The 21,599-nt window shown below is 39.2% G+C and overlaps 1 protein-coding gene across 4 annotated transcripts in view; it reads right to left on the bottom strand.

The window, feature by feature from the left end:
- Positions 1-21,599, bottom strand: part of GRIA4 (glutamate ionotropic receptor AMPA type subunit 4) — a 215,708-nt gene that overhangs the window by 67,595 nt on the left and 126,514 nt on the right. For all 4 annotated transcript variants that reach the window (XM_009102785.4, XM_050978843.1, XM_018908441.3 and 1 more), the window contains exons 5-8: positions 6,625-6,678; positions 4,506-4,664; positions 2,524-2,691; positions 869-973 (exon numbers count right to left, since the gene is read on the bottom strand). In XM_009102785.4, the coding sequence (XP_009101033.1) occupies positions 869-973; positions 2,524-2,691; positions 4,506-4,664; positions 6,625-6,678 (486 nt within the window). The remainder of the gene's footprint in view (positions 1-868; positions 974-2,523; positions 2,692-4,505; positions 4,665-6,624; positions 6,679-21,599) is intronic.

Below are 21,599 nucleotides of genomic sequence, written 5' to 3'. Positions count from 1 at the left end.
CAGAGGACTATTTAACTCAATTTTGATTGCTTTGGCCCTACTCAAGCATCATTCACCATCACCTGCTCCCTTTTCTTGTTCTGATGACCTCACAAGCAAAATAGGTCGCAATGACTCAAAAAAATGAAAATCTTTGAGCTTGAGTACGTTTTCCGCTATTATTTGTTTTATACTATGATAAATGGACAAATTTCAGCACAGAAGAGAAAGGATCAACAAAGTATCCAAGCTTATATTTTCAAAGTGATTGGGCTGAGTGATAATGAGCATTCAGTCATGAAGGATCTGCTTAGATATGTATTAATGTGCATTTGCTTGCAAGCAACCAAACCAATCAAGCCCACAGGATTAGATACTGCAATAAATTTCAGAAAATGCAAGTATTCAGGTCATTCTCCCTTCCTCCTCTCTCCTCTTCTGTCCTTTCACCCTTAAAAGCTCAGTGTCAGTTACAGCCTATGGTTCATGTTTGCACAGAATATACAAATCAACTTGCTTAAAAATGCAACTAATTTTCAAGATGGAAATCTTGGGATAAGATACAAGAACTATCTACTATTCAGAATTCTGACCATTTTCCATCACCCAGCAGCCTAGCAACATGTCATCCAGCTGGTATTCATTAGTATGCTTGACTGACTGACATCCCACCACTCCAAGATGCACACTTGTTTTTTGTGTTCCCCAATTTGAGGAACTGAATCATGGCAGAAAATGCAGGTAAAAGCTTCTTTCACCAGAAATATCCATGTACTCAGTGTATTATACCTTTTCCAACCACAGAGTCCACTTTAATATAAGTTTGCATGACCATTTCATCATACACAAGCCATTTATATGATATGAGGATAGCAATGCCAGCACATACCTTCCGAGGGCCAGTATTTTTCAGCTCAAAGACATCCATGGTGTAGTTGACCCTGCGACCGTAGTGGTCGAACTGAACATTTCCGGTCAAACCTTGTATTCGAACCTACAAATGGAAGAAAAACCATCATGAAGATCCAGTCTTGTGCTTTTTATTTCAAATGTCACAGAGCAGCACAAGTTATCCTGGCCACATCCTTTGATTACCATAAGAACCCTACTGTTGAACAGTTCAAAGAAGTAAAGTTGGCTGCTTTCTTTATATTCTTTTTTCCTGTCGAACCATGCTCAAAACAGACTTAGATATGTCAGTATCTAACTGCTAACAAAGACACACAGTGGACCTTCCCTTCTTTCATGCTGTGCAGATCAACACCTTCCAGCTGCAGGTTCTAAAGAGAAATACATTTTTTACTATTCTCATCATGTGAAAAAACCTAAAGGAAGTCTGGCCAGAGCTCACATGTCTTTGTAGCTCCCACTCCCACTTGACAACAACCTTAGCCCCAGCAAAGCAGTTTACTATCAGGGAAGACGATACAGGGCTGATATGGATATGGCTTGAAAAGGGTGTTTTCAAAGCATTAGAATGAAGAAGGCCAGATGTGAAGCCTTACAATTGGCTGTTTCCCACCACCAGTGCCTCAGCTGAAACCAGAACACTTTTTCTTTCTTTCAGCACTTTATTGCATCATTGAATAATACCCAAGCTGTGGTCCTTGTCCCATGGCCATATTGCTGATGGCTTGGATTTTACCAGGAAATGGCCATGAAAACTTCTTTGGCAGAATTGGAAGTCTCATGCTGTCTGCCTGAACACAGAAGCCTGACTTAATGTTTCTCTCAATTGTTACAGATCTGTGCATCTGCACAGAATATGTGAAGCATACAAAATGCTTTATTTCTCTCCCTAAGAGTCAGGATGTGGCTTGAAATCACTTACTCTTTCCCTCTGTCCATTTCTATCTGCTGATTTTTCTCCAGGACCGAAACCTTGGCTTCCAGGCACGGAGCTGCCAGCTCTGTCAGCAATCACTTCTCCTCAGAAGTTTCTCCTGAGTGGAGTCTGCTCATTTGCAATGATTTAAATTCTACTGCAGGATTTTTATTTTTGTTACTGTCCCATTCAAAGGAAAGGCTAAATCATCTTGACAGAGATCTGGAACTTTCTAGACATCCATATTCATCAGGAATTCAAAATCCTGAAATAACCCAGAGCTCTGGGTTATTTCTTTTTAAAGAAAAAAACCCGAAACTACCTATGTGATTTCCCTGGGAGACATCTACTCTTATTGAAGATGACAGAAACATATTTGAAAGGTTATATTATGTGGTTATACCTTTTTTCCTAAATGACAATATCTGTACAGCCAGGTTATTTGCAATAGTAACAAATAAACTCAGCAGTACAGTGGAGGAAGTTCCAACTATCTCAAAAGATCCAAGAGTAGCTTCAAATAGTAGTAGTTCCTCTCTGCCTTCATTCCAAGTTACAAATCAGATCAACCTGAACAGCCCAAGCTGCTTGCAATTTCCAAGTAAAAAATAATTTTCCCTCTCCTATTACTATCCTTGTGCATACTGTTTTGCAAGTCACATAGCGCGCAACTGGTATCTAAAATTCTGAAAGATCCCTGGAATAAAGCCCCTCCTTACCTGTTTTAATGTCCTCTCCATATCAATTCCTTGACCCCATGGGGCTGCAGGGTTAGCAAGGCAATCACCAGCATTTCCTCTCCTTGAAATATCAATTTTCTGTCTTCTGAGATTACGAAAAGTTTCAGCCATCACAAGTACTCCATCATATGTCAATGCAGATGTATACTAAATAGATGGACAAACACAGCCCTTCAGAGTTGACAAAAAAACCCCCTGCTGTTTCAAGATAATTCTAGTTTGATTCATTATGCAGCTGTTTCTATACCTTCGCTTAGAAAACAGCTCTCCTCAAAATCAAAAGCAATTTTATCTGAGGGACAATTGTAGGACATTTCAGTAGGTACAGCTTTAAATTTTTATTTCCTTAGGGTAGGAAAATCTGCATCTTAAGAATTAATTAAAAAGAAAACAAATTAAATTTGAAATATTCAAGTATTTTTTCTTTTTTTTTTTTTTCCACTTGACTTATACAATTGGGAATAACCCCATCCACCCAACTTACTCAAAAGCAAAGAAGGAAAGAGTAATTCACTGAGAAAAAAAAATGCACAGCTAATGAGCAGACATCCAGGCTACTGGAACTGTTAGGAATGATCAAGAGTAGATTCTTCCTGTTGGAAAGTGTTGGATCTCTGCCTGATAGGTACCCTGAGCAGTCTGTGTTTCTACACTAACTACAGCCACTGCTCTAGGTTGATAACATGCCAAATGAAAGGTTTAGAACAAGTCTTGGGCAGATGTTAGCCTGGAGCCACATAAACAAAGGGGTGCTTACTCAGTATGGTCCTCTGATAAAAACAATGCATCAGGAAAAGTTGTTCACATGCCCAGGGCTGCTATTGATATGCATGCTAACTTTGAAAATTCAAATTCCATTATTCAAATCTAATTTTCTTCCTTTCCTTTGTCTTGAAGATTATAAGGTCTTTGAGACATGATTTAGCTTTATAGCCTCAAATTTTGGTTATCCCGAGATAAAATATGTGTGATTCCAATTAATCATGCTGACTTCTCAGAAGCAGACAGAATAACTCTGCTTTTGTCACAAGGTGTCCTATAGGTTGAATTTTTTCTGTCACGAAGTAACTGGGGATGTCTTCATTCCAAGCCTTTGGTTTTGGTTTGTTTCTTTTTGTTTTTTGGGTTTTTTTAACATAAATTTTTGGAGTGCCACTGAATTCGGTAGCTATGTCTTGAAATACCCATGTTGATGCTCTCTCTAGACTTTACCAGGCTACCAATGTCTCAGCCAAGGGAGGGCTGGTTGCTTATCTTTGCATAGTGCCCAGCACAAAGGGGGCCATTTTCAAGCACTGTGGTATGCATTAGGGCATATAACAGAACTACTTTGCTGAAGTCATATTTACAACTGTGCTGTGATTTGCCTGCCAGGAAAATTATATGTCAAAGAAATATTTTTTTATCCATCTGTGAAGGATTAGGATAGAGGAACTCTGGGATGAGATTTAACTTTAAAATCATGCCTGAATGTTTCTTCATTTTCATATGGGGGTTTCTCTGGAAATTTTCAACCTCAAACCTTGAAAATTTCCAGAGAAAACCCCATATGTAAATTTAAAGATAGCGAATTTACAGTTAAAGTAGTATCTCATCCAGAAGAATTAATCTGTCAGGAAAGATCTGCAGTCCAAAGAAACCTAGATAATTAGACTAATTAATGTAAATTTTATTGAAATTAAGTTGTCAGTTAAGCATTTGACCTTTATCTGCTGTCGTTAATGGGTTGAAGTTGGAGAATAAGTGACAACAGACATTTAAGTACATCAGCAAAATGTGTTGCAGTTTTCATTTCCACCATACAAATGTAAGGATAGGCATGATTAATGGCCAGTAATAGTAGCATCAACTGCCTTCTCCTCTGCCTAAATATTAAAGTCTTCATTCACGTATTTGACAATGTTAATCAGAAATCAAAACACTGGAGTGTTTCTTTGGCAGTGTTTCACACTGGGGAGTACCTTTGGTGGGGTCTCAGATCCTGGGTATTCTCTCTGGTCCAGTTTCTTCCAGCGCTGCATCAGCTTAGTTACCATTGGGGTACTGAAATCCACTAGCTGAAATCCAGTCACATTGGCTCCCCCATGCATAAATCTCTCCAGAGAAATATCTTTGAATCCCTAGAAAATCAATTTAAGATTTTGTTTTCCCTCCTACACCACTGTGTGTCCAAACTGTTCTAGGTCAGCATGGCAGAATAAAGAATGCACAACAGCAGAATTTCTTCAGAAGGCAAAATTTAAAACCAGGGAATAATGTTGAACCTTCATTCATAACTTCCATTTGTGTAATAAAGAAAAAAAGCCAAGAAATAGATTTGCCACATTATTGCTAGGGTGGTCTTGACAGCTGAGCAACACATTGTTGGGAATGGCAAACAGTTTTTGAAGAAATGCCTTTGGCAAATCAACTGAAAAATGCCTGCAGAATATTAAAGGCTTAATCCAATTTCCATTTAAGTTGTCAAATTGGAATAAGCACTGTACTAAAGCTTTAAAAAATGCATCCCTTTCTTTTTGCATGTCAAAAAATGAACAACCCTATTCTGTAAATACATTTACTCCAGGATTCATTGTTTAGACTGAAAATGAGATAATATATTAGACATTAGAAGGCAGAGACAGCACATGAGGATCTCATTGTTAGTGCAAGGAAAACAACATCAAAATAACACTTCTGTTAAATAGGATTGTGGTAGCTCTTAGATCTGTTACACATTGAAAACCTAGAGTGAATCCCAACACTGAAAGAGAAGACAAAGCACATATATCTCCTGACCTATTGGTTTCTCTGGCTAATCTGTTCAGAACAATTCTTTACTAGAATTTGCCTTTAGAGACAGAACTGAACTTCAATAAACTGCAGAACACACACTGCTAAAGCACTAAGAAGCATGCATAATCATTCTCCTTTCCTAGCTGCTATGTCTAAGGTTAGCTCAGAGGCATCTTATTTTAATTTTCTTAAATTCCTCTGATTGATATTTATCAGTGAAAATACAAGTGAAAACACAAATCTAGAAATATTTAGGAAAAAAAATTTTGGGGTACTGGGGTAAGGGCCCAATATCCCAGGGGAAAAGCACTTGTTAAGGACAGAGATTTGATTCATGTCCTAAGGCTTACTGACAGTAACTATAAAAGGTGACACATCAGGACGTTATATTACCCACGTAATTGAACAGACAGTAAATAACAAAGTGTGCCCCTGATGAAGTAGATCAGATGTGCTTGTCTCCACTGCATACCTCACTAGCAGATTATTTCAACATCCAGTTCCTTGTTTACAGCAACTATTTTACATGAGAAAAATTACTTGGGGAACTATAAAATTGTAATGCTGAAAATCTCATTTATAAGACCTAAGAGTACAGACGTCTCATTTGAAACACCTGAGGTTTTAAATATAATCTGAAGTGGTACTAAGTGAAGGTTCAAGTGCAGCAAAGCACAATAAAATATTTCACGTCAACTAAAATTCCTTGAGGCTGAGTAGAAAGCAAACAGTTTAAAGCATGCATTAGACTCTGTCCTACATCCACTGTGCTTTGCCAGGCAGGTATTTTGGCTTAAAGAATGAGTCATTTAAATAATCAAATACTGCATTTGCTCTTTCTTTGCCCTCTTCTGAACATTAGCTGTTTGAATGTCCAGTTTAGCCTTTAAGTAAAATACTGAAGTAGTAATTTGACTGGAAATAGCTGATCTTACCAGAAAATACATGTTCCCTGGGGAATATACAAAAGTTACCTCTAGAATTCTTGTGTTACTAATAATAAAAAGATGAGTCAGAAATCATTATAGTTCTGTAAATTTTAATTCAGCTTCAAGATACATGTACCAGTTCATTCTCCTACCTTGATTCTGATAAAATTTAGGAGTATTACTTACTATATTACTGTGCTCGTCATATCTAGATAGCTGCAATAAGAAACCCAAGTTCTTTTACACATCATAAAGAATGTATTATATACAAGCATATATTAGAGACAAATGGGAAATACTGTGTGAAGTGAACTTCAAAGTAAAACTGAGTGTTTCACTTACCGAGTAGGGGGATAATTCTAGAAAAGTATCTTACCAGGTTGGCAACAATATAATGGTATCCTTTAACATGCTTCCCCACGCTCACAATCTGTGGGAGAGAAATAAGACAAAAAAGGAAAAACAATGTCATACTGTTTTCTCTATAAAGGTGCTTTCATAGAAAGCTAGATATAAACTGAAATATATAGCACTGGTAACATAAGGCTGGGAGTCTTTTTGCAATAACGCAGCTATAATTTTCCAGGGGTTTAATAATGGGAAAAAGTTAAAATTACTGTGAGTAAAGTAATGCACTGGTAATCTGAGTGCCTTCTGTAGTGAAAATGTTACTGTAGTATACTATTTTACCAAATAGAGCAATTACCTATGGGATACAAATTCAAAAGGAGGAGATGTCACACTAGCTAGAAAGCCTACTCACTGATTTACTTTTTCATTTGAAATAAGTGCAGACTTTATGAATGAAAGTGGGGGCTCTGGTAAGAGACTGAGCCAGCTGAGCTGCATCCTATGAAAAGGACTCTGAGTTTGCCATCTCTTCAGAACAGCGAGAGGTTCTATTGTTTAATAGGATTCATTTTCTCATGTTTGTGAATACTTTGCTTGTTATATAAATGGTTTTCTTCTTCTTCTTTCAAAAGAGGTTTATGTCTCCTGAACAGGTGGGGGAGGGGCTGCTTGAATTTGCTTTCTAGAGGGATCCCATTGGAGAGTTCCTCCCTAAATTTGCCCTAAACAAGGACAATAGTCTACAGCTAAAGTGCTTGTATTTAAACCTAAAAAATCCTAAAAAACACTAAACACCCAAGCCATGACCAGATTGTTACCCTTCCTATGAATGAATTTTAGACTCCATAAAACTCCCAGATCAGTGATTTATTACCATTTCTACCATTTTTTTGGGGGTGGTAGAGATGGAGAAGTCACAGCTTTCCCTATTACAAGCTCAACACATGTGAGGAGGATACTCTCAAGTAATTAATTTTTCTATATAATAAAAAGTTTCAAGTTCTGGCTTGAAACTGGCTGCAAAAGAATTATCATCCCTGATCCCAATAAGGATTATGATCCCTGATCCAAATAAAGCTTATATGTCTGTACATTCAGCAATGCATGGTAATATAATATTTGTCTCCTCATTACAGGGAAACTGATGTAGGGTAAAAAAATTACATTTTTAAATAAATACCATATCACAACCTGAAAGTTATTAAGTGGACTGACATAATGTAAAATCATAGAATCATAGAATGGTTTGAATTGGAAAAGACCTTATAGATGATCTAGTTCCAACACCTCCCAATTCTTTCTCCTCGGATCTGTTCTTAATCCATTCACCCTCATCTTAGGCAAATCTCCTTTTGAGATTTATTTCTGTGCTTGTTCCTAGGAAATATATGTAGATACTACTGCATAATTCTTGGATTTGATGTGAATAATACATAAAACAATTTTGAAAAACCTGAAATTTGATGTTTTCATTGTATTCTCTCAAAATTTGTTTCTTTGGGTGAGCGACACAAGTACACAGTTATGTATCATAGAGCTGTCTTAACTTCCTTCATAGTCAGTGAAAAGAGCAGTCACTTTGAGGAAATGATTCAGCTTATTCTAAAGCACATGTGTAAAACTAATTAGACAGCTTGTGCCCTGAAAGTGTGTATTTTTCTGCATTGACTAGAAAGAGCTGATAGGGATTAGCTCTGATGCAGACAGCTACATTTTATATCCCTAATGTTAACTGAGATGAATTTCACCCTAAAGATGTTGTTTATGTAGCCAGAAGAGAGAAGTAATGGCTTCTATTTTAAAGCAAGATTCATTACAATTCTGATTTTGAATTTGGGAAGTGTTACAGCTATTGATCACACAGACTTTGAAAGCCTGGAATTGGTTATAGTTTAGGGAAAAAGTGCCTGTTTAGTGAAACAGCTTTCTGTGAACATGTCATGGTTTTGAATATCCAAAATACACATGCAGTCAGCTTTCTTTCTCAAATACTCAGAGCTGCAGATTATGATCTACAAACCAGGATATGAATTCTTGCTACCTGAACCACCCCCTTTTGCTTCACTGCATTTCTGCCCTGAGACACATTGAGGCAATGAACTCAAGTGTCTTTGTAACAGGGCAAGGAGCTTGACAGCCATTCAGTCTGGTATGTGAAGTCTCTCACTTTCCTCCTCTGTGCTTTAAATGGTTAAGAGTGGCTCAAGTTTTGAGATGAGACCTCAACCATTCCATTAATGTAAGAGTAGATATTACCCAGAAGCCAAAACAGGCCTGAGATTTTCTCAGATGACAGAGTGTTCCAAAAAGCCTTTGCTACAGAAGTTCATTAACTGTGGGGGCACTTAAAAAACCCAGGTACTTCCTTGTGGACCTGTCAATTCAGACCAAAAGGCCAAGTTCAATCACAGCCCAGAGGGAAGGTAAGGTGGTATTGTCTAACATCTACATTAGCAAATAGGGCAGCTGGTGGGATCAGATTGTGCAGCAAGTGTTGGTGCTAAGGAGCTGGCAGGCCTTGCACACATTTCAGGGATTTACAATGGACTACCTCTAACCTGGTCACCAGACTGAACTCACACTACATTTCAGGGCACATCTTTTTTAGCATCATCCAAATAAAAACCCGTTCATGTTTTTAAGTCCAACCTTGATGTGAAACTCAAGAACCAGGAGAATGACTGCAAAAAAAAGCATGTTCCAGCTGAGATACTTTGTGCTCCTGTGGGCTGCACTTTCTTAGAGAGGCCCTGAGCCTCTGTGAGGCAGGTGACAGATTGAGGCAGCACATGGCTGAGCAGTCAGAACTGCCTTAATTTCAAAAGCAAGGTCCTGGAAGAGAGGGCAGTGCTGTCACAGGGACCTTCAGTGACTCTGTCAGGGAGTTTCACTCAGCTCTCCCACTGTGGCCAGCTGTGAAACGTAGCGTGGCTAAGGCATCGGAGCTGGGCTGTGCCACTCACACCAGCAGTGAAACCCCAGGAAACTGCAGATACAGTAGGGCAGGGTCATGGTAGGTCAGGGAGAGCCCTCTGCATGTGTAACTTGCTCTTTCCTGCTCCAGGATGCTCTGATTCCCAACAGTCCCAGTGCCAGCAATCCGGGGCAGTATGCATTATTTACACGCTATGCACACCAATACTTAGGTCTATGCAGTACTGCCTCACTTGCACATTCTAAACATTTGGTTTCGCTCTCTACTCCCACTCTGGCTTCTTAAACACCACACAAACATAGTGCACCTGGCTTTTGCCACAGTGGGAGTTTAGGGTGACCTCAGCTTGCTCAGGGAGACTTTAGGAAGAAACTGCTGGGAAGGGTAAACCTTGCTTCTTGGGGAAAGGCTGAGAGCAGATGTAAGCAGGATGCTGTACATTGATTTTCAGGTTTTAGTTCAATGACCAAAGTGACTAGCAATTAGAATTGGAGCTTTTTTTATACTTTTATTTGTAAAATTGAAAAAATTAATAAATAATCATCAGTGTTAAGAAAAATGAGTAAGAAAATATAATCTGCTTCCCAAACTGCTATTAACAGGGAAGACAAGAGTCATTTCATGTATTATCATGTGAATATCTCATTTCTGTCAATGAAACAGAACAGAGTAAAAAAAAGAGTGAGATATTAAGGTCGTTAGGCTATCAAATTTATTTCAGAATCTAACACAATTTTGTTTGGTTGGGTTTTTTTCCCCCCAAATATTACTGTTTATGTAAGTGTCTGCAGAAAGGTGAACTTCAAAAAAACCCAAAACAGCATTAGGGTCTAATCACACTATATAATGCATATTCATATAAGAAACCAAAAAGAACAGTTCATTGTGAGAATTTTTAGTTGCTGATCTACTATGACACAATTATGAAAATTGTGATTATTGTGCCTCATTCTGATTTCAGAATGCCAGTGGTAATCAAAAGTAACTAGAATTACATTGACTTTGAGGTTTGATAAAAGCAGGGCTAGTGAGATCCAACTTGGGCTCTTGACACAACTCTGTGACTTTATGATACAATACTGTTCTTTCAATTTAGCTGAACAATAGCCTGGTCTAGGAAATTCAGAAACTGTTTTCCTGTTGGAAAGAAGGGCTACCAGTGTGTGCTTTGATTATTCTCTTTTTTTTTTCCTGTGTGTGGCAAGGTCACTGACTTTGATAAAACCATTTGCAAACTTGCATCAGCATCTGAACAGAGAATCTGGCCCCAGGTTATCCTCTGTTCTCTACTACTGTGAAATGGATATTGCACATAACTCATTTTAAAATAATGCTTAACTTCTGTAGCACGAAATGTCCCTCGTTATGATTTACAGAAGATGGAGGTCAGTGCAGCTGGAGTGAAAAGGACTTATTTTCAGTTAAATCTCTTCAAAGGGTGATAGCTGAGCATTACCAATCGGACTTTAACAAAGGTTTTCCTCTTTGGTATTGTGTCACAATACACTGCCTTGAGAAAAAGAACACCTGCAATAAAATGAAGCCTGTCTAATACAATATAAAAAGAGTGGAGACTTGTTAAAGACAGAAGATTGAGACCTGACCTGAAATATTGCAGCAGAAATGGTGATGATATAAACCACAACTGAAGTGGGATTTTACACAATATCTGAACCTAGGATAAATCTTTCACAAAGCCATAAAAAAGCAACTGAGAAACAAGCCTAATTTTAACAACTAGTGCTCAGAAAAGGGCATTCTTATTGGGGAAAGGCTGGACAGCCATTAGAGAGGATGCTAAAAAGGCAGAAAACGAAGCAGATGTGGCTCTGTCTCTCTTGTGAAGGCAGGTGCTGAGCTGGAACAGGGCTGTGCACACCTGCCCCTCTCATGGCTGGGCAGAGAGCGATGCTTCCCACACAGACCCCATGCTTACCACCAGCTGGCAAAGCAGAGAGCCCTGCTCAGTGCAGGAAGCTGCTGGGGAAGAAGACCTGGAGAGGTGACTCAAAAATCATTAACCAGTGCCCTCAGAATAGCTATTTGCTTCCTTCTGCTGCTAAAGTTTGCATTCAAAGCCTACTCCTATCCTAAATAGGATGTGGAGACTTTTAAGGAAAAAGGAAGCAAGGAAGGAGATGAAGGGTGTAAGAAGGTGGTCACATCACAAATCCTTTAAATCATTCATATTTATCCTTTGTCTCCTACTGCCCATTCGCTCTTTCAGTGACTGAAATAACTTGTTTCTCATGTCCAAACCTCATCAGTTGTGTGCTGCAGTAACAAAATGCATTCTTATTACAGTGCAGTGTGGGACTGTGTGCAAAATCCCAGCTGCTTCACAGAAAGAAGCCTGTGCAGAGCTCCTCCTGGCTCTGCAGGGTGAGGAAACTGCTGGTGGCAGTGCTGGCGGCTGGCTCCTTCAAGGAGAGCTATCAGTTTGCATTGACATTCCAGCGTTGCTTAGAAGCAACTCCAGAGACCAAAAAAAAAAAAGAAAAAAAGGAAAAGCATGGAGAATAAAGAATGATGAAAAAAAGGCACTTTATGAATCTTCCATTCCCTCAGGGACTGAGATACACAGAGAGCTGCTGCTACATCCCTGAAGTGCTATGAAGTCCAATGATGCTACTGGCCCACACTACTGTGTGCTCTGCACATGCCAGATTCTTTGGCTAATGATTTGCTCCTGTGGTTCTGTGAGACCACAACTAGACCTGCATTTTATTCATGCAAATCAAATAGATGCAGGGGAAAACTACAGACAGTCCATGCTCTTTCTGAAACAAGAGATAAAGAAACCTACATTATGCCACTAAAGTACATGTAAAAGCCATGCTGGCTCTTGATAAATACTGATCTGTGTTGTGGTAGTGATCCTTTGTGCCAACACACCTCTGTGCTCAGGAAAAACAGGGAAGCAGGAATGTTGGAGCCAGTACTCTGTGTAACTCACGTGTCTGGTTAGATTTTGCCCTCCTGCATTATGTTGCAATTTATTGCAAAGTATCATGTTTTAATTTATTATTAACTTGAATTAAGTATGCTAGTAATGTAAATATGATTTGTAAAAGTGCCAAGTGCTATCTTCAGTTAGTAGACACATTGAGACTAAGATGAGAAAAAAAATGTTTTTAAAACCAGCCAAATTGACAACTCAATCAATTTAGAGAAATTCAGCAGTCGAACATTACTTTTTCAAGTTTAGCTCTCCTGAAACAAATTGAGAGGAGATGAAGAAGGAGAGGAATATCTTGGCTTCTGTACTTTTCTTCACACACACATTTATTTGCTTTCATTTTGATTGTAATACTAACTACTGCTACTAGTATTACTACTACTACAACTATTACTACTGCTGCTACTACTACTGCGACTAATACTTCTTCCACTACTACTGCTATTAATTCTTGCTGTGACAACCTGCTCCATTTTACCTATCAGAGAGATTTGGTTTTCAGTGCAAACACACAACATGATATTTCTCAGCAACATATCTCAAGGCTCTTTAAGGCTGAGGAATCAGCAGTGTCACACAACACACTGAACAACTGATTTAGTCAGACAGCTGTGAACAGCATTCCAGACACTGGGCAGCTACTTCCCTATTATGCTTGTTAATAACAATTGTTGCCTGTTATTAATTAGAGTTTATTGGATTGCAGTTTTTACAAGATTAATGATACTAGTACTTTGTGGCAGTTTCACATCCATGTGTAAATTTTAATACTGCACAGGGCAATGGTAGTTCTTTTTATTATTATGTATCAGTTCAGCTGTGTACATTGAAGCATTAAATCTGTGCCAGATGCTCCATAACAGTTTTCACCTCTGTGTTTAAAGGCAAATAAGCCCTGGATGAGCAATGAGGCTTGATCTTGATCATACAAAGCACTGATAGAGCTGAGAAAAGTGCTCATCTACTGGGAAACATCCTGTTTAATTCTTATGGTCTGGGGAGAGCAGGGTACAGGAAAAAACCAACTGGAATCAGCCTGTTTGGTACACCAGGAGCTAGACTGATGATCACTGACAGCAAAACTGATTCACTCTGAAAAATTCAGAAGAAAATGCTGCTCACAGTGGACCACTGGAAGGCTCTGAACACACAGAATGCTGAGGTTTCAACTTTGTCAGATGGAGACGGTGGGAGAGGATGGAGCTGCTACAGATGGAAGAAGAAAGGAAATCCATTGCCATTCATGCAGAAAGGAGAGACATTTCTTTTCTGAATATAGTCCTCATCGTGTGGATGTGTTTATGGACATATCTGTTTGTGTAAATATGGAAACAAACACTGACACGTTACTGCATATGAAAAGCTCTAGAAAACAGAAATGAGGAGTAGCAATATTCTATTTCAGAGAGAAGTAAGCATAAAGGTCCTAGGTAAATGTAATTACAGTTAGCTTGTGTTTTCAGCTTGCTTTGCTGAATTTTGCATGAAGGCTGTTATGAAGACACAATTAAATTGAATTTCTGGTAAAAATCTGAGAGGGCTCTCAGCAATAAGGAAAAAGAAGCAGACTACTCAGTAGCAGAGAATGAGGAACCAAAATGCTGGAGAGGCATCTGTTTAGTGAAGGACTTTTTTAGATGCAGTCACACAGTATAGCACAGAGGTTGGTCTGATCACCCCGGTATCTCTTCTGGCTGTTTCTGATGTAAGAACATTATGGGTTTGCAAGGTTCATAAGGTATGTCTACCTCAAGAGCTGTCTATAGGTGTGTAAAAAGAGTACTGTGAATCAGAGGAGCTCATCTGTCTACATCTGTGCCTTCTTTCATGGCCTGACTCCCAGCCTGACACACCAGGCACAGCAGGACGGGCTGGGTACACACTGGAGAGGAAGAGGCCTTGCCAGAAGGCTCCTGGGCTTCTGGTTTGAATTTCCCATGGGCCAGTCATGCTCCCTCTTGGCAGAGAATGCCAACAGCTCTTGAGCTGCATTGCCATCACGGCGAGGGAGGTGATCCCGCCCCTCGGCTCAGCTCTGCTGAGGCACACGGGCAGTGGTGTGCCCACTGCTGGGCCCCCAGCACAAAAGAGACATGGACACACTGGAACAGTCCAGAGAAACACCAAAATGTGTCCAAGCATCTGTCGTATGAGGAGAAGCGGAGGGAGCTGTGACTGGAGCAGCCTGAGATCAAATACTTCAGGCAGATCTTAGCAATTATTCATACATACCCAATGGGATGGTGTAGGGAGGAGGGTACCTGACTCTCCCTTGAGGTGTACAACGACAGGACAACAGGCAAGAGACTCAGGTTGCAACACAAGAAATTCCAGCTGGACATGAGGAATTTCTCTTTTTTCTATGAGGTCGTCAAGTAGTGAAACAGGAAATAGAAGTGTATGGGATCTCCATCCTTGGATGCATTCAGAATTAGGCCAAATAAGTAACCTGATCTAAGGTTGTCCCCTTGTACACCAGGAGTGGTCTTCAGAGGTGACTTTAAATCCCAATTATTCTCTTAGTTTGTGAAATAGAACTGTTTATGTCAGTACTTCACAGTCTGAATTTCAAAACCAGCTCCAAAATCTGTCTGAAAATGAATACCACCAATTTGAAAGTACATTTTTTTTCTTCCAGTATCTTATTTGCTCTGCAATGCTTAATACACAATGACAAGGAGAATTCTGTCAGAAAAAGGGACAGGCGAACAAAACTGTTAACTTCCAATTTCAGCACTTCATGCTTTTGAAAGCTTCCTTACATCATTTTACATGCCCTTTTGGTATGGATTAACAGCAAAAAGAATAAAAAAATATTGAAAGGCCAGAAGAAAAGGGCTAAAATATTTATAGTTAATAACATTATTCCTCATGACCTAAATGACTCTTAGCTTACACTTTTCAGTGTAATTATCAAATCTGTTTGGAAAATTGACTACATTGTATACCTGAACACATTTCTGATACTGAAGAAACTATAGAAAATAGCTGTGATATCATCTATGGCTGAGCAAATGACAGTCTACTTCTCCAGTAATAAGAGTTATTAGTCTCTGAAGAAGTTAAAAGAACAAATACAGTGGTTGAACAAATAAAATAGGTTTTCACTGAAATCTTCAAAATTATTTTCTGTGATAGTCTTCTAATCTGATCACATTGTTTTATCACACTTCAGCATTGCTTGCAAAACAGCAAACAAAGAAATAATGGAAGAAATCTACAATGTGTATTTACTGAAGGTAAAGTATCCCAACCAATTAAATGCAAGTACAACGTAGAAGAGAGCACCATGGCATTTCCTTAAATATGTGAGTTTAGCTATTTATTTTCTGTCATCATTCCTAAGGAAATCACTTTTCTGCCACTGAGCTCTCTCTGGGTCTGTTTATGAATTTTCCAATAAAATATTTTTTAAACACATATGGCAATTTCAGCTATATTTGAAAGGAAGAAAATGTCTTTAAGACACATCTAAGGCATTAAATCTGTACACTTCTTATTAATCCTGGATGCTGGGTGGAGAAGAGAGACCCATTTGTTTTAGCCACCAGAAGGACAGGAAGCACCCAGACACAACACCTCCTGTCTGACAGCCACCAGTCAGCACATGGGTACTGACACCTTCCCCACATTTCTTGATTAGCCACAGCAATTGACTTTTATTTCTTGCTCAGTACACTTCTGGGAAGAAAAATTTTATGGTGCTTGTGGAAGAGTTGGTCTAGGAGAAAAACAAAGCCCACAAAAAAACAGAGGGATATCACTTGTTTCAGTACTTCTGATACCATTTCCATCTGCAATATGTAGCTTCAGTATTGTTTCAGATTTGATTTATACAAATTAAGTGATAAATAAATACTAATGTGAATAAAATTCTGGGAAAAAAAAAATGGTTAGCCTGGGAAGCCTGACTTGGGGTTTCATAACTTCAGCTTAAATAGATGTGTGGTATTAGTTCTGTTTGAGCTTTCTCAGTAATAAATAAACCCACATTGCTTTTGATAGCGTATTAATTTTGGAGCCTGGATTCTGCATTTCAGATAGAACTTCAGTAAATGCATATAAGTTTAACATAATAATTTTCTAAATTTATTAGATATACCCTTCAGCCTTAGGCTGACTTGACTTCTGATTTTCACCAAATGAGCAAAAAATGCAAAGAGATAGACTCTTTTTAAAAAGGCAGGAAGAAAAATAAAATGAAAAGAAGGGCTAAGAAAAGGAGGAAAACTCTCAATGAACAGTTGTGTGTTTCTTGCTGCGCTGTATGTGGCCAATGACTCCTTTGGCCTGGGCTGCTCAGATGCTGTACAGCTTGCTGCCAGTGTTAGTGGATTAGCTGGAAGGAACTGGAAATCATCTTACAATGGGCTTCAAGCATTCGTTTCATCTTAAGCAGAAAGTTGTTTGTATTAAATTCATGGGAGCATTTTAGAAACACTGCTTGTAAAGAAGAGGCACAGAAGCAAAGAATTTTCCATCTCTTTCACTGACTTTCATCCTTTTATTCAAACAGAATATTTTTGTGCTTTTAAAAGACCACCTGCTGGAAGTGCCGTGGAAAAAGGGATGTCAGTAAACAAGGACACAACGGTCCTTGACAGAAAATGAATCTCTAGAAATGCATTCTGCTATATAAGCTACAGCTGTTACATAAAAATGTAGAGATTGTTTTCTTTCTGTGTCTTTGTTTTAGCTCTGTTTCTCTGTCTTGTCCCAGAAATCTGTAAAGGCAGTGGTAAAAAACCCCTTAATTTCATGCCTGTAGGAAAATGGGGCTTGGCCTCTGTTTCTAGTCACTTATGCAAAACAAATAAAGGGTTATCTTGGTTTATATTTTGAATTAACAACTTGTTGCACTTTTTTAAAATGGCTGTGTATGACCAGATGAAACAAAGGACTAGGTAAATTAACTAGGAATCAGATATAGTGACATCACTTACAAGGTTCTAGAACACATTCTGTTAGGCATAAGAATTTTTCTATAACCATTAAGTGCAGATGTGTTTTCTCCAAAATGGAAACACACTTTCTGAAAGCTGTGGGGAAAGCTAACATGGAATAGATCTTTGTAAGATCACAGAATCCTAGAATGGTTGGAATTGGAAGGGACCCTAAAGATTATTGAGTTTCAAATCCCCTGCTCCCTACTTTCCACCTTATTTTACTGCTCTTGGAGCTCCTGCTCAGCTGTGAAACACACTGGTTTGGGGTTATTTCTGCAGGAGAGCTGCAGTGGTCATGTCAAACATTGAATTCCCTTGTGTTAGAGACTGTGGGTCTGTCCCAAGCACCAGCACTGCCAAGGCTGCCCTGAGAGGCCACGGGGAGGGAACAGTCCAGGACTAGACCCACACCACCCCCGGCCATGCACCAGGATGACACTGGTCAATAAAATGGGTGCAGGACAGCTTCCCCTTCTCAAAGGCAGATCATGTGCATCACTTCAAGTGGGCAAGCAAACAAAACAAACAACTTCTGGCAATAGTCCTGGTGTTTGTGTGGTGTCTTTCAGAGCCCAGGATGCAGGACAGCAAGGTCTGCCAGAGGAGCGTAAAGAATGAGTTTCACTTCCAGGTTACAAAAAGGTCTTCCTGGTTATGGTTGTTCTAAGCTGTTAAGAAGGTAAGGTGTTCTTTCACCATCCTGAAAATAAAGGATGAAAAGGATCTAAAATTATCTTGGTAGGCTTAAGTTAAAGCAGATGATGAAGTGTAGGTGGAGATCTGCTGACTCAGGCTAAAGACACTGTCTCACTGATCACAGAGGCAGCAACTCTTTCATGTGTGCAGAAATGGATGTCTTGCTTCAGTGTTAAACAGGACTTTGAGCTGATCCGTGCCAATGGGAACTAACACCAAAACTAAGCAAAATGTTCCCAAATACCTCCAAGACAGTTTTCTGTGGGTGAACATGACCAAAGTAGATGTTCACAGCTTTATTAAGAAAACCATCACAGTTTCAGAATATCCTTGAGAGGTAAGATCTGAAACTTTGCTGAGGTGAAGACAAGAGGGAACAATCCAAGCAACTCAGACACAAACCCTTGAGTGCAGGCTGAATCCATCTTCTGGATTTAATGTAATGGCAGCCCTACTGTCCCTTTCTAGAATGGAAGTTTGAAAATCAAACCCCATTTCTCTGTATTTCACCATAAAAATCAATACAGACTTTGCCCTGCCCAAAACATCTCAGCTACATAAAACCTAAAAGGAAGATCTCATGATAAAAAATGCACATCTTGGGTTGTGCATGGGGGGAGTCTGGAATTAAGATACATCACTGGGCTCCAGGAGAGAACTCTTCGGTGAAGACAAGTCCCAGATACGGAGTGTGTGTGTAGGGGGGGAGGGCAGGCAGCTTCTACACGCACACACCGATGTACACGGAGTGGAGAAAGCATATGAGAAAGACTACTGAACTAAGAAATATAGGGGATAAAAGGAAATAGGAAATGGTGGCCATAAAGTTGTACAAGAAGTGAGGAAACAGCAAGGTGCTGTTTTTTCTCTGCTGGCAGGTGAAGAGGGCAGCGAGCAGAAAGCACCACGTCAGATCAGCGGGCAGCAGGCATGGGCAGGGGAGGAGCACATTAGCTCCATTCTATAGCACAGCCAGTGGAAAAGCCTCCAGTCTTCACTGCTTGAGATACACAGTCATGAGAAGCGTGAATTGGGCAGTCAGATGAGAGGAAACCCACAAGCCCACAAGCCAGTTCCCCTCCCTTCATTAGCGCAGATTTAAGGGCAAAGCACTTTGAGTTATGGTCTCATTACTGAGATTTAATTACTTTTCCTAAATGTTCTGCAGAACATTTACTTGTACATTGCAAAGTATTACAGTATAGTCACAACTTAGGCTCTCAATTACAGGAGAACTAGGCAGGAAAGAAGTTGAGTTAATTAGACTCACTGAAGCTTAATCAATTCCTTGGTGTATGCAGGGTAGAACACGACAACTTTTAGTCCATCTGTGAAGCCACCTTACCTGTCTGCTACAGGTTATTAAAGCCCCCAAGCAAAGGGAAAGAGTCAATGGCTGATATTTGAAAATAGCTGTTATTTTGCATTTTCTACACTGGGCTAATTTCTTTTTGCTAATTTCTTCATTCCTATTTTGTGAAAACTAAATGTGTTGTTTCTGCGACTGCTTCTGACTGTCCATCCTCAAAGTAGCATTTGATGGTCATATTGGAACTCCAACCCAACACCCCAGGCTGATTTGTAGGTCAGCCTGTCTAGGAAGACCAGAACCTTCACAGGGGAGGGTAAAGCTGCAGCTCTCCTGCACTCTTTCTCTAGCCTGGCTGTAATGCCATTCCTGCTTTTACAGTGATGGTACTTTAAAAGGATGGAGAGATCTCCAGGCATATTGGGAAAGAAGAGAATTAACATAATACATGACTTCCAATTTAATTAGGTCATGCAAATATAGATATGTATATGTAAGATATGTATAGACGGTGACTACTGAGAGAACACAAAAATCTGTAAGCCTACAAGCCATTTGCTTTCACTTCAGTAGCATGGATTTAGGGCAAAGATTTTACACTTAGGAGCAAATAACATAAGCACAAGTTAAAAAAAAGCTCACTTCCTAGGAAAAACTTATCCCACCCAAAATTAGACAGTAGCCAGATAAATCACTTCCTAAAAGTGATACAAGTATGCTGCATGTAAGGTGTTAACTCCTACCCTCAACTCTCCTTGTTGCAGTTAATGAAAAAAACTCAATTAGCTTTAAGGCTTGTCCTGTGGAGGTGTGAGACAAACCCACCACGTCTGATTCAGCCTGTTGTGGCCACAAACTCCATTTTTATTTCTTAGCAGGCTTGCATTAGCTACCTATTTTAGGCATGCAAAATCCAGACCTGTATGAACTGACCATGCAGCTGCTGATCTAGAAGGAAAATAAGTGGCAGCTCCTGGATGAAAATAAAATGTACACGTGAGATCAGTGAGATCCAAACATGTACTCAGTGACTTCATCTTCCTTTGCAGCTGAGTGGATAGTCACTAGGAACACCTATGCAGGATGGTGGGTGTCCTTCAAGACTTGTGGCAACAGAACATACTTCTTCTATATCATTATCTATCTATCTATATTTTACATTTGCATGCCATGTAAAAGAAATCAGGTAACATCATATACACACACAGAAGTGAGGGAGAAGTTGTTTTTCTGAATGTAATTTAGAAGACCCTCACATGGGTGCTGTGTGTTACTACAATGTAGGCTGAACTGGGGGAGGATTTCATTATAAGCTGCAGAAAGTGCGTGTTAAAACATAATGGCATTCAGAATAAAGAAAGATATAATGGCCAAATGAGTATCTGTAGCAATATGCCATTGTCTGTTCTTTTCTTGGCAATAGTCATAGACTAAGTTCTTGTTATATCAGTCACACTATTAATTCTCAGCTTCTCTCTTTACCTTCTGCCAGTGAAAGCAAAATTGATGTAGATATGACATTGAGTACTATTTTATGCATTTATGAGCACTATTTTATGAATTTCTGTATGAAAAATGACATTTCATTTTTCAGTGACATCAGAGGCAGATGCATCATGAATGGTTTTGCAACAAAATCTTCAAAATTCTCGAACGCATTAACCAAGAGAAGCAGAGTGGTGGCAGAGTCCAGCACCAGCAGATGGCATTCATTCCCTGCAATTCCTGCAGCAGCAGGAGGCACTGAACAGTGAACTTGCACCTCAGTAATATAATATGTGGGATCATAAGAAATGCAGATAGCTAAATGTAAGTTCTTTTCTTGTCATTTGGCAAAATTTTTCTTTTAAAGCATCATTTAATTTTTTCCATTATATAAGAGACAGCTTACACATAAATACTATGTAGAGATAGATTTGGCACATCAGTGCAAACATGGTTTGATATTCACTTTGCACACTGGTATAGATAATACCCAGTGGAAGCTAGTCTGTCTGACCCAGTATTTTTCTTCCCCAGCAGCATCTTTCCATGGATAACTGATGGAAGAACATGACCTCTCTTCCCAGTTCAATAGCACTTTTATTCACTGCTCTTCGTGTTCCTAAATACCCTGCTAAGGTGACAAAACTATCAGTTTAAATATTTGTATCAA

The sequence above is a fragment of the Serinus canaria genome, chromosome 1, assembly GCF_022539315.1.
Source record: "Serinus canaria isolate serCan28SL12 chromosome 1, serCan2020, whole genome shotgun sequence".
Classification (NCBI taxonomy): domain Eukaryota; kingdom Metazoa; phylum Chordata; class Aves; order Passeriformes; family Fringillidae; genus Serinus; species Serinus canaria.
Note: the sequence above shows the minus strand (reverse complement) of the source record. Positions and strands in the feature narration are given on the sequence as shown.